This window comes from Zootermopsis nevadensis, unplaced genomic scaffold (genome assembly GCF_977971745.1).
Source record: "Zootermopsis nevadensis isolate Lab colony 2312 unplaced genomic scaffold, Znev_1.0 Znev_ptg000016l, whole genome shotgun sequence".
In the NCBI taxonomy this organism is placed as follows: Eukaryota; Metazoa; Arthropoda; class Insecta; order Blattodea; family Termopsidae; genus Zootermopsis; species Zootermopsis nevadensis.
The window spans coordinates 11273340-11287404 of NW_028259148.1; the positions used below are offsets into that span (position 1 = coordinate 11273340).

At 48.3% G+C, this 14065-nt stretch overlaps 1 protein-coding gene across 1 annotated transcript; it reads left to right on the forward strand.

Moving 5' to 3' along the window:
* Positions 1-16: 16 nt before the first annotated feature.
* LOC147873771 (ubiquitin) lies at positions 17-13519 on the forward strand. The gene is made up of 2 exons (XM_087349647.1): positions 17-196; positions 13087-13519. Exon 2 carries the CDS (start codon positions 13088-13090, stop codon positions 13319-13321), a length of 234 nt encoding a protein of 77 aa, XP_087205773.1. The 5' UTR covers positions 17-196; position 13087; the 3' UTR covers positions 13322-13519.
* Positions 13520-14065: the final 546 nt, after the last annotated feature.

A 14065-nucleotide genomic window follows, 5' to 3' on the forward strand; every position in this document is an offset into this window, starting at 1 on the left:
ACCTTCTTCGTTTTTCTTATAAGCCAGATCAACATGCCGAAGCCTGGTTTACCTTTCATCTCAAGGCTCAGTCCGTTCGGGAATTGAACCACAGACCTGGACTGGCACAATATCGAGTGTCCAGTCGACCCGCATACAGGGGATATGAGGAGCCTGTTGTTCAAAAGCCAGAATATGATCTTCCTAAATGCTCAAAGTGAGAAAAACCTCAGTATATGAATTTAACAAAACCTTGAGTTTCTATAGCTATAGCTTTTCCCCGAAATACAACTGTAGAGCTGCCAAATGTCCTGAGTCAGTCTGAAACAAAAGAGAGACGATAAATATTAGTTTTCAAAAATGGCAACCGCAGTAGCAGGTGAGATAGAAATTCTGAGAGAACGTCTGGAAGGACTACAGACTGCCCTATCACGAAGCTTGACTAAAGATGTATCATTAGTAGCCAGTCTGAAAGAATGGTCTGGAGATTCAGAAAGCGGAACGGTACAAGAATATTTTACTCAAATCGAGTCATTCACAAAAGTCAACCACTGGACGGAATTGGATATGGCATTGATTGCTGAGTCAAAGCTACAGGGTCTAGCATTGCAATATTTAAACGGGAAAGAAGAATTACTAAAAGATTCATGTCCATATGGAGTTATGAAAAAGGCTTTAATTGATCGATTCTCAGATAAGCTACCTGATTAGTATCATTGTACACAGCTACAGGATGCTGTATAAAATAAAAGTGAATCCACCGAGGTATTCTGGGATCGTTGTAGGAAACTATGCCTAAAAACGGTACGGAGAGTGGATGACGAAGCCATCCAAGTGATATAATGATAATAAATGAAGAAATATAAATAAAAACAAATAATCCACCTAGGGAACACTAATATAATTGTAAAACGTTAAAGAAATACAAAAAACAGATAACGAAGCTAGATCATCTATCAAGACAACCTATCTAGATCATTTCCTTTACTGAGAACGTGCCCTCAAGGGAGACAATGTTTATACTAAATACGTATAAAAATTTACGTACGTCATTTGCAGCGAGGACGCACCTGGCTGAAGGACTATGTCTTAGTGCACTGCTCACACTAAAAGTAGAAAATTCTCTTATTTGCCTCGCCGGCACAAGTAAACCAACAGCTTCCATAATGGAATTGCAATTTATTTTGCCCTTAAAAACATTAACAAGAAATAACGCATCGAGGTGTTGCCGTCTGGAATAAAGTATTCTCAGATTTAAAGTAGATAAAATCGACGATTATAATAACAAACCGATAAATTGCCTGAACTAGGCAGAATGCCATCTTTTTCCGTGGATTTTCTTGAAGTGAGTTTTACTGAAATGTTCAAAATGCGTAGGCCACTTATTACTAGCAGAGTGTCCACAATGTCAGAGCAGGAACATTAGACAAATCCTCACATTTATTATCGGTGTTTATTTCCCGAAAGCTTACTAGTGCAATGTTTCTCTTATTGTTTAGACCACATATTTAGGCTATTACATAACTATCATCAGGTCTGTTCTTAACTTACTGCATTATTTATTAGCAGCATAAAATGTTACACTAGTTACAATTATTCAGTTTAATTTAATAATTTTTAAATACTTTATTGTGTGTATGTATATATATATATGTATGTATGTATATATATATATATATGTATATATATATATATATGTGTATATATATATATATATATATATATATATATATATATTATAATAAAAATGTGCGAGTCTTGTGGGAATGTACGTGAATCAAATAGGATCTTAACAAGTCAGAACGAAATTACACGTTCAGATGTTGGGCTTTAAACGCAAGAGCGATATAAGTCTCCATTGTGACATGGATTAGAGCCAGAAAGAGATAAAAATTATGATCTCCATCCCAGTCTCCTTGAAAAGGGATCTGCCAACTTCAGAGGCAAATACACTACCATTGTCTACGCCAGAACTGCGAAACATGCGTTCTGTATGCCACATGCGGTCCCCGGAAACATTTTCACTGACGCAGGAGTGATGGAGTAAATAGCTCCGGGCCCTTGAAAAATTCTTTTTAAAATTAATCAAGTATAATAAAACAAGACGTTATTTTTAAATAAGGTCAAATGAAATTGCAATTCTTTCTTATGCCTCTTCTCATTATTATTAAATTTCCTTATATAGAAAACATTTAATATTAATTATTCACTCTTTACATTTATAATTGAATGTAACCAAATTATGTTAGAGTAATTCTCTTCAAATTTTTTTCAACTACCAACAATGTGTAAATATGGACCAACCAAACCAAAGAAGCTAACTGAGGGCAGAGGCCTGCGCAAGCGCAAGCATCGTCCCTACCTAGGTGAAACCATTCCTGCGCACAAGACGCATTGCTGGAAATGGTAAACGGTCGTAATATAAGAACGGAAATTTTGCTAACGCTAACGGGGTTTCGTCGTGGCGGGAGCCTCGACCATTCAAACTGGGATTTGTTGCTGCTGATGGGAGGTTATCCTGTCAGGCAAGTTGTCGAAGGAATTTGGTTGGTTGGGTCTCTGGGGTATGAACCCAGAGAGGGAGGGGCCGTTTCGGCTGAAGGCCTCTGCGGCATGGGGGGAAGATCACTTCAGCTGATGGCCTCCATGATCGGGGGGAAGGGTGGCGGGCCGTGCCCCTATTAAGTTATACCCTGGCATTCGCCTTACAACTGAGGAAAGCACGAAAAACCTCAGTCAGGGTAGCCGAGTAGTCTAACCACTCGTTGTGCTGACTTGGCCGTCTTTTGGGGATGGCTTCGGCTGGCCTGCTGAACATCAGTCGCCCTCGGTTGCCCTTGGGTGAACTCTGGCAGCCCTCATTCGGCACGAGTGTCTTCCGAGTTGCCGAACTAAGGGGTTCCCCACACCAGCTAACCTCGAGTCAAACCTCTCAGTTAGTGCTCTGATGTGGTCGGCAAAGAAAGGGACCCCCAGATCCTCATGTATTTGCCTGTTACTAACGTACCAGGGCGCGTTAGTAACAATTCGAAGACACTTGGATTGCAGAACTTGCAGCTTCTGGACGTGGCTGTGGGCAGCTGACCTCCAGATCGGGCATGCGTAATCCATTATGGGACGGATGAGCTGCTTATAGAGTAGTACACCGTTCCTGATTGACAGGCCACTTCTCCTATTGATAAGCGGGCCTAGCACACCTAATCGTTGCGCTGCCTTCTTTCCCACTTGGTTGACGTGCGCCGACCAAGTAAGCCCGGCGTCAAGGGTGACCCCCAGATACTGTGCTGTTTTGACCCATTGGATCGGCTGTCCGAGGAACTGCACTGCTCGGGGCTGTTGGATGTGTCTTCTCGCGGAAATGAAGAGAACCGCGGTGCTCTTCGAGACGTTGATAGCAATCCTCCAGGCCCTGAGCCAGAGCTCAAGTCTACTGAGGTAGGTCTCCAGATACCTGACGAGAAGCGTTGGGCTACGGGACGTGACTACTAGAGCCGTGTCGTCCGCGTATTGTGCTAACTCGACGTGGCGGGACGGTGTGGGTATGTCGTTGACATACAGACTGAAGAGCACAGGGGAGAGAATTCCGCCCTGCACAACTCCAGCCCGCATGGTACGACGTGTGGACATGGCCGACTGGAAGGATGTCTGGAATGTCCGGTCAGCGAGGTAGGAAGAGATGGTTTTTACCAAGTACGACGGGAAGTTGAGGACGGTCAGTTTGTATAGGAGGCCTTGGACCCAGACTGTGTCGAAGGCTTTGGCCACGTCCAGGAAAACCGCGCCGGTTAGCCGCTTCTCATCAAGGTTTCTGTTGACCCTTTCGACGAGGCGAGCCAGCTGTAACGATGTGCTGTGTCTGGGTCGAAACCCAAACTGCTCGTCGCGCAGCAGCCCGCGTTCACTGACCTCGTGTAGGACCCTCGTTAGTAGGATTTTCTCGCAGAGTTTGCCGACCGTGTCGAGAAGACTGATGGGTCTATAGGAAGAAGGTAGCGTGGGGTCCTTCCCCGGCTTCAGTATGGACACCACTCGAGCGTGTTTCCATGCCGAGGGGAAGTGTTGCCTGCGAAGGACCGCGTTGAACACTTTCGTGAGAAAGGTTACCGCGCGTCGTGGGAGATGTTTCAGGACCCTGTTCGGTATACCGTTGGGGCCCGGAGCCTTGCCAAGCTTGAGTCCCTTGATGGCCTGGGCGACCTCCGATGGACTGGTTAATTTTGGTTCATTTACAGGGGCATACTCGTATGCTCGCATCGCCTCGTTAACCATGTCAATTGTAGTCAGGTCCGACGGGTAGTCTACCGGCTGGAACTGGACCTCAAGGCTGTCGGCTAGGGCTTCTGCCTTCTCGGGGTTCGAGAGAGCCAGTCCTCCCATCACTAAGAAGGGGGGCTACGGAGTGGGGACTCGCATCACACGCTTGGTCATTTTCCAAAGCGACTGGTCCTCGCAGTCCAAGGATTCGAGCGTGTCGCTCCACTGTTCGTTCCGCCACTCGTTGAGACGATAGGTCACCGACCTCTGGAGTCGATTGACCTGGGTCTTAAGAGCGGGGTCTCTTGTGACCTGCCATCGCCTCCTCAGCCGGTTCTTCAGGCGTATTTCATCTCGAATACTAGCGGGTAGAAGCGGTCGCCTGTCAATGCGGGGTCGAAGCTTGGGAGCGGACGCTGCTGTGGCTTCCAGGATAGCACTGGTCAGCTCCTCGACGCACTTGTCAATTTCTTCCTCGTCGTTTACCACGGGGTTCCCCGGTAGTCTGCTTTCGAGGCAAGCCTGGAATGCAGCCCAGTCCATTCTCGCGAAGTCCGGGCGATCAGGCAGGTTTTGAAAGGACGATCGGCACGTGGTGTCGACGAGGACGGGCAGGTGATCTGAGCTGAGTGCGGGGCAGACAGTCAGGTGCACCGGTAGGACGAAGTCCTTGATGAGGACAATATCAAGGACGTCAGGTGTGGCGTTGTGTGTGTAGGGAGCCGTGGTTGGAGAATCCGGCCCGTAGATGAAGCAGGAATTTCTGTTGGCGTAATCACGCAGGAGCGAGCCCCTAGTAGAGATAAGGCTAGAATTCCAGTCCGTGTGTTTCGCGTTGAGGTCACCAGCCAAGAGGACCGGGAAACCCCCGCTCAAGCACTCGGTCAGGTCCGACTCTATCCATGGCCGGGTGGGTGCGAGGTATGCCGCCACTAGCTTGACTTTCCTGGTTGCCAGTACCAGGTGAATGGCGGTTGCTTCTAGTTGTTGTAGACCCGATACCGGCACAGGGTAAGTAAATATGGACCAACCAACCAACCAAAGAAGCTAACTGAGGGCAGAGGCCTGCGCAAGCGCAAGCATCGTCCCTACCTAGGTGAAACCATTCCTGCGCACAAGACGCATTGCTGGAAATGGTAAACGGTCGTAATATAAGAACGGAAATTTTGCTAACGCTAACGGGGTTTCGTCGTGGCGGGAGCCTCGACCATTCAAACTGGGATTTGTTGCTGCTGATGGGAGGTTATCCTGTCAGGCAAGTTGTCGAAGGAATTTGGTTGGTTGGGTCTCTGGGGTATGAACCCAGAGAGGGAGGGGCCGTTTCGGCTGAAGGCCTCTGCGGCATGGGGGGAAGATCACTTCAGCTGATGGCCTCCATGATCGGGGGGAAGGGTGGCGGGCCGTGCCCCTATTAAGTTATACCCTGGCATTCGCCTTACAACTGAGGAAAGCACGAAAAACCTCAGTCAGGGTAGCCGAGTAGTCTAACCACTCGTTGTGCTGACTTGGCCGTCTTTTGGGGATGGCTTCGGCTGGCCTGCTGAACATCAGTCGCCCTCGGTTGCCCTTGGGTGAACTCTGGCAGCCCTCATTCGGCACGAGTGTCTTCCGAGTTGCCGAACTAAGGGGTTCCCCACACCAGCTAACCTCGAGTCAAACCTCTCAGTTAGTGCTCTGATGTGGTCGGCAAAGAAAGGGACCCCCAGATCCTCATGTATTTGCCTGTTACTAACGTACCAGGGCGCGTTAGTAACAATTCGAAGACACTTGGATTGCAGAACTTGCAGCTTCTGGACGTGGCTGTGGGCAGCTGACCTCCAGATCGGGCATGCGTAATCCATTATGGGACGGATGAGCTGCTTATAGAGTAGTACACCGTTCCTGATTGACAGGCCACTTCTCCTATTGATAAGCGGGCCTAGCACACCTAATCGTTGCGCTGCCTTCTTTCCCACTTGGTTGACGTGCGCCGACCAAGTAAGCCCGGCGTCAAGGGTGACCCCCAGATACTGTGCTGTTTTGACCCATTGGATCGGCTGTCCGAGGAACTGCACTGCTCGGGGCTGTTGGATGTGTCTTCTCGCGGAAATGAAGAGAACCGCGGTGCTCTTCGAGACGTTGATAGCAATCCTCCAGGCCCTGAGCCAGAGCTCAAGTCTACTGAGGTAGGTCTCCAGATACCTGACGAGAAGCGTTGGGCTACGGGACGTGACTACTAGAGCCGTGTCGTCCGCGTATTGTGCTAACTCGACGTGGCGGGACGGTGTGGGTATGTCGTTGACATACAGACTGAAGAGCACAGGGGAGAGAATTCCGCCCTGCACAACTCCAGCCCGCATGGTACGACGTGTGGACATGGCCGACTGGAAGGATGTCTGGAATGTCCGGTCAGCGAGGTAGGAAGAGATGGTTTTTACCAAGTACGACGGGAAGTTGAGGACGGTCAGTTTGTATAGGAGGCCTTGGACCCAGACTGTGTCGAAGGCTTTGGCCACGTCCAGGAAAACCGCGCCGGTTAGCCGCTTCTCATCAAGGTTTCTGTTGACCCTTTCGACGAGGCGAGCCAGCTGTAACGATGTGCTGTGTCTGGGTCGAAACCCAAACTGCTCGTCGCGCAGCAGCCCGCGTTCACTGACCTCGTGTAGGACCCTCGTTAGTAGGATTTTCTCGCAGAGTTTGCCGACCGTGTCGAGAAGACTGATGGGTCTATAGGAAGAAGGTAGCGTGGGGTCCTTCCCCGGCTTCAGTATGGACACCACTCGAGCGTGTTTCCATGCCGAGGGGAAGTGTTGCCTGCGAAGGACCGCGTTGAACACTTTCGTGAGAAAGGTTACCGCGCGTCGTGGGAGATGTTTCAGGACCCTGTTCGGTATACCGTTGGGGCCCGGAGCCTTGCCAAGCTTGAGTCCCTTGATGGCCTGGGCGACCTCCGATGGACTGGTTAATTTTGGTTCATTTACAGGGGCATACTCGTATGCTCGCATCGCCTCGTTAACCATGTCAATTGTAGTCAGGTCCGACGGGTAGTCTACCGGCTGGAACTGGACCTCAAGGCTGTCGGCTAGGGCTTCTGCCTTCTCGGGGTTCGAGAGAGCCAGTCCTCCCATCACTAAGAAGGGGGGCGACGGAGTGGGGACTCGCATCACACGCTTGGTCATTTTCCAAAGCGACTGGTCCTCGCAGTCCAAGGATTCGAGCGTGTCGCTCCACTGTTCGTTCCGCCACTCGTTGAGACGATAGGTCACCGACCTCTGGAGTCGATTGACCTGGGTCTTAAGAGCGGGGTCTCTTGTGACCTGCCATCGCCTCCTCAGCCGGTTCTTCAGGCGTATTTCATCTCGAATACTAGCGGGTAGAAGCGGTCGCCTGTCAATGCGGGGTCGAAGCTTGGGAGCGGACGCTGCTGTGGCTTCCAGGATAGCACTGGTCAGCTCCTCGACGCACTTGTCAATTTCTTCCTCGTCGTTTACCACGGGGTTCCCCGGTAGTCTGCTTTCGAGGCAAGCCTGGAATGCAGCCCAGTCCATTCTCGCGAAGTCCGGGCGATCAGGCAGGTTTTGAAAGGACGATCGGCACGTGGTGTCGACGAGGACGGGCAGGTGATCTGAGCTGAGTGCGGGGCAGACAGTCAGGTGCACCGGTAGGACGAAGTCCTTGATGAGGACAATATCAAGGACGTCAGGTGTGGCGTTGTGTGTGTAGGGAGCCGTGGTTGGAGAATCCGGCCCGTAGATGAAGCAGGAATTTCTGTTGGCGTAATCACGCAGGAGCGAGCCCCTAGTAGAGATAAGGCTAGAATTCCAGTCCGTGTGTTTCGCGTTGAGGTCACCAGCCAAGAGGACCGGGAAACCCCCGCTCAAGCACTCGGTCAGGTCCGACTCTATCCATGGCCGGGTGGGTGCGAGGTATGCCGCCACTAGCTTGACTTTCCTGGTTGCCAGTACCAGGTGAATGGCGGTTGCTTCTAGTTGTTGTAGACCCGATACCGGCACAGGGTAATGATCAATGCCCCTGCGGACAAGGATCGCTGTGCCACCCCCTAGCGTCGGGCGGTCCGTACGGTGGCAAACGTAGTTCGCGAACCTCAAGGCCCGACCCGACGTGAGGTGCGTCTCGTTCAGGAGGCAAACATCGACTCCGTAGTCACCGAGGAACTGCTCCAGCTCCAGCTTCCTGTCGCGGACACCGTCGGCGTTCCAGTAAGCCAGCCGCAAGGCCTTGCTACCGTGTCCTCTAGGCCGTGCAGTCATTGTCGGCCATGAAGAGGAGAACGGTTTTGAGGAGGGCTCGCGGACGAGACCCCCCGGGGGGGAGTGAATGGATCGCGGCGAGGAGACGTCGTGTCAACTCAATGCAGACCCGTGGTGAGAGGGTTTCCAGGATATCTGAGATGTCCTGGAGCGGTGATTGACCCTTGGGTGGGGTGGGGTCAGTCTTCTTGAGAGCAGGTGCTGTGGGATTTGCCACCGGCGCCACAGGACGAGCGGGCTTGGCACGGCCGCCCTTGGGGATAGTCTGCCGCTCAGTCTGTACAATGGCTCCAGTTGGCGTTGGGGCGGGGTTCTTCATAGCCGCAGCCTTGACGACGCGGCCACCACGGACCACGTGGTTCCACCCAGGGCCCAAGTTCTCCTGCTCGAGGGAAGGCTTAGCTAGCGCCGATTTGGGCGCTGGCAGGCGCGTGGAGACGTCGTCCTTTCGGCCGCGATCCCCTTTCGCACGCTGTGCAGCGGCCGTCTTGGCTTCCTTCCACTTACTGCAACCTCTATAGTTCGCAGTGTGGTTGCCTCCGCAGCTGCAGCACTTAAGTTGTTGCTTGGGGGTGGCACACGACCCGGATGGGTGAGCGTCCCCGCAGGCCACGCACCTGGGTGCATAACCGCAGTTCCGCTGCGTGTGCCCGAAGCGTTGGCACCGTTTACACTGCATGGGCCCCTTTGGTGCAACATATGTTTCTACCTTGACCCGCAGACCGCAGATCTCAGTAAGGGAACGCACTTTCGCCACGTCGGGGCCTCGTGCTATCGACACTATAAAGTGTGGCGTAAGGGGACGGTCACCGTCCTGGTCCATGGCCCGGCGCCTCGATCGCAGTTGCATGACCCCCTGCACAGCAATGTGCATGGCGGCCAGCTCCTCGCGTACCTCGGCCTCAGGCATGCGCACTCCCAGGTTTTTAATCAGCAGGCGCACGCACCGATCCTCAGGGAGGGAGAATGTGTGAAAACTCACACCCTCGCCCTCATCGAGGGACCGCAGGACCCTGACGGTGGCCCGGAACCCGTCGGCGGTCTCAGGCACAAGAGCCAGAAGGTCTCCCTTCATCTGCGCCACGATCCCGCAGGCCAACTCCGCGCGAATCCTATGCAGGAAGCTGCGTACGTCCTTCACCCCAGAGACGTACACCGGGGTTTTGTTACGGCGCTCCCCCGGAGCCGTTTTGTCCACTTGAGCGTTGGAAGAAGAAGCGGCGTCAGATGACACACCAGTGAGCGGCCCGGACAGGTCCCCAGTCACCTCCATCGAGGAAGAGGGTCCCGGCTGGGAGCCGGGTCCCTTGGCTGAGGGCTGCACTGTCCTGCTCATGGAAGCGGTGGATGATGTTGCTGCTACCGACGGTCCATCGGGCCGATGAACTTTTGCCGGTGCCGGCAGAGAAGGTGACTGGGCTCCGGACAGTGGCCCGGGCGTCGGGCGCCTGGATGCGGGTTCCAACGAACCGCTCGAATTGGACAAGTCCAACTCTTTGGCTTTCCTCTTGCCAGTGTTGGCTCGAGTAGGCCCTCCGACCACGGTCGTAGCTGCTGTATTTAATGCTGCTGCCACTGCTGCCCGCTGTCTTTGCTTTTCCGCCGCGATGGCGTCCAGGATCTGCTTCTGGACCTGTTGGAACACTTCAGGGAGGTGGGCCTTCAGAAAGGCCAGCTCACCTCCTTCCATGTCTCTCAAACTTTGTTCAATTGTAAGAGACCACGACGTCCACGTCACAGATTTCTCAAACTTTGTTCAATTGTAAGAGACCACGACGTCCACGTCACAGATTTCTTAATAATTCTTATATAAGATAAGCACTTTCTATTTTCTAAAATAGAAACAACAATGTAAGAAATGTATTCGAATTTCTAACCCACACCTGCAACAATGTTGGTTGGGCGTGCCATAAGGCTCTTTTCTCGTTTCTTATGCACGCCTGAATAAACCGTATTGCACTCCATTCCTTTACTAATTGTTACGTCACAGTTTTCGACGGCATTGTTGTATTTGTATATATTACCGTCAACAATCCGCTTATTATCATTATTGCGGAAAGAGCTGAGCTGTGAATCACTTGTAGAAGAAGTGCGTCATAGACTAGATAATTTTGTGCTGTGGTATCTTACAATTGAACAAAGTTTCAGGTAAGGGATATTCTTTATTAATAATAATATTATTGTTATTATTATTACCATTATTATGTTTGTCTATGGTATCATGAGGGTTGGTGTGTAATTAAACATTCACATGCCAGCAACGCCATATGTAAGATCTCGTGAATCTAGAGGACTTTACGTCTGTAATGTTGGCTACCGGAGGAATTCTGTAGCCACCTTCCTCCTTAAGGGAGGATAGCAGCTGGTTATATTTATGTCATGTTAGTGGCAACGCCCGATTGTCTGATTTTATTTGTGCTGTCATGAATATTAAACAATTTGAGGTAGATTTGCTATTGAACCGTTTTCTGCAGCACGAATTTGTTGTACTTCAAATACACTGAGTGTTTCGGATAAGCTGCTGCCTACACGCATATATGAGCTGCTAGGGACACACTCCGACGCACTATGAAGTCGCTTGACGCTTATAAAAGAAGTTCCAGATTTGTGCGTTTCACGTTCTAAAAACGCGAAAAATGGGAACCCCAACTTTGTCAATTTTATTCGGTCCATAGTACGACTTGAAACTAGGTAGTATCCGACTCTAAAGAACGTGTTTATGATGATTGGAGACGTACCACCTCATGTATAAGACTAATTAATTCTTACATTTTGTATGGTGTTAGCAGCGTATGATGATGGGGTCTTTTGTAGAGTTTTATGTTTCTTTGAAAATTTATTTTATCCATACAAGCACCAACAACATAAGTACAGTAACATTGTTAAAATGGTATGGATAGGAATAGTGTAGGAGATCCAAAAAGACTTAGGCATTGATGGGTCAGTATTATAAACCAAAACAGATCGGAGGGTGCGTACTAGATTAAACTGGCTCAGGGGAGGGGTCCTTGGGGGCTCCTATGAAATCAACAGTGAGCACACATATTACAGGTAGTGCTTTTATTGTTTCATAAAAGGCTGGAAATTTCTTGAGTAACAAAGCATTGCTTTTCGAGATCTCTGCACAGTATAGTTACTTAATTAGTTGAGACGCAAGACTAGTTACATAACCTAAAAATTCCTATACTTTCGTCCTAAAGACGGAGGTTCATCCCTCATGTCATGTTCTACAGATACAATGATTATACTGGTATGATTCTTTCACCATGGGCCTCTTTCTTTCCCAAATTACAGTTCTTGCTGCTGTGCTATATTGTGACACCTTGACAAATTCAGTAAATTTTTCTGCAAAATGCAGTAAGTTAAGAGTATAAACTTACACCACTGTCCAACGAAAATTTTCATATACATTCAAAAATAAGTGCATACAATCATTTCCTGTAAGTGGAAAATTTGAATTTACGTAGCCTTGCAAACATGTTATAGAACTGTACATGTGAAAATGCACGTGTGTTCTCTCCTAATCTCTTTGACATTCCTACATCTGTTTTTCACCTCACCCTTCGCCTAATTCTTGCTTATGTTGCTACCACGTTAAGTTCATGATTATGGTTTTAGTAGGTGTGTAATTTCCAAACATTGTAGGTAAGGCTTTACTTTTGACGTAAATACGTCTATATGGAAGGATCATTCGGCAAAAAAGTGAAAGGAAAACGTGTAAGATCCATATCAACAATGTGTAAATGTGGACCGACAACAATGGTCAGCTTGCATTGTGCCATCTGTTTACTCGGCATTGTTGTGTTACATTACTGCCGTCAACAATCCGCTTTCGTTGTTGCGGAAGAGCTGAGCTGTGAATCGGCTGTAGAAGAAGTGCGTCGTAGAGTAGAAAATTTTTGCTGGTTAAAACGTTTTAGAATATCACAAGTACTTACCTTATATAAGAATTATTACATTACATTACAGAGACGTATTTAAGTCAGATTCCACTGTCAGCTTTTGACGTAAATACGCCTATACGGAAGGGTCATTCGGAAAAAAAGTGAAAGTAAAATGTGTAAGATGGTTACCTAGGAAATATCAACAATTTGTAAATATGGACCTACAACAATGGTTATCTTGCATGCATTGTTATGTTACCTAGGAAACGTTATGTTTACTCGGCATTGTTGTGTTATATTACTGCCGCCAACAATCTGCTTTCATAACAAGATGGATGACATTGAAGATAACATTACATTCCCCCGAAGGAGGGGTTGGTCAAGTGTTTTAACCCCCCATTTGGGGGGGTTAGTTTAGTTTCTTACTCAATCACTTGAAAGCTCTCCGAAAGGAGCGCGTTGCTCTAGTAATTTAAATACAGAGACGTATTTACGTCAAATTCTCCGGAACCATGGTTCCACAGTCAACTTTTTTATACCTCTAAAAATTTAAATATCTTGGTATCAATGGGAGACTTACTAGTGTATGTTTAATTTATCCTTAACAAATTTACATAATGATCCATTCTTGAGGGTTCTGCACAAGGGATTACTGTACTTACATATGTGTTTTTATACCTTTGGAGAAGTTGTACAAGTAGTGAATTTTGTATTGACAGGATGCAAGTCTTTGTGAAGACTCTCACTGGAAAAACCATTACTCTTGAAGTTGAACCATCTGACACCGTTGAAAACTTGAAACGAAAAATTCAGGACAAGGAAGGAATTCCTCCTCATCAACAACGTTTAATTTTTGCTGGCAAGCAATTGGAGGATGGCCGCACCTTATCAGATTACAACATCCATAAAGAATCAACCCTGCACTTGGTTCTTCGCCTCCGAGGTGGTTTCTGAAGAGCCCACCTCAAACTTCAGAGCACCAGCATACATTTTTAATGTGTAGCTGTTAAATAAGATGTGTCATTTATTTTTTATTAGCTGCTTGACAGAATTTGCTTTAAGTCATAATTTAGTTTCTCTTAATGAACAGAAGATTTGCAGTTATTGATTTAATAAAAATTAATACACTTAATAAACATCTTAATCAGTAAATATGTGCTTTGTTATTGTTAATCTGCATATAAACATGTTTTCTCTTTTTGGTATTAAAGGTTGTAAACATTCTCATAATCCTGCTGTTAATCTAAAAAGGGCCTACTCAGACCCCATGTCTGTGTGAAGCCAGTCACTCAACCCTCTACCATGGCTACTGCCTAGAAGCAGAACCTTCTTACTTTTCTTCAACTGAGCAACAATTTTTGGCTCCAACATATTTAGAGACTCAAACTTGTTGGTCAGTTTTACATTCACATGTTGATCATTTATGGAGGAAAGACTTTTGATTCTGCGTTGGCCTCTGGCTTTAACATCAGTCCACAAAGAGGATGAACAGTTACTGATACAACTACAACTGGAGCTTTTGCAGTTTTCAAAAAAGCAATCTCATTATGAGCCAAAGCCAGCTCCCTCTGCAGACTCAAAATGGTTTCCTCCTGTACCTTACACTTCCTAACTTGCTGACACACAATACAATACCAAGGCTTGTCAGCATCTGCATCACTCTTAGTGGTATTGGCACATTCCCAATGGAACCACCAG

Bases quoted from the DNA above. Each gene is read 5' to 3' on its own strand.
- LOC147873771 (XM_087349647.1), top strand. From the start codon at position 13,088: ATGCAAGTCTTTGTGAAGACTCTCACTGGAAAAACCATTACTCTTGAA.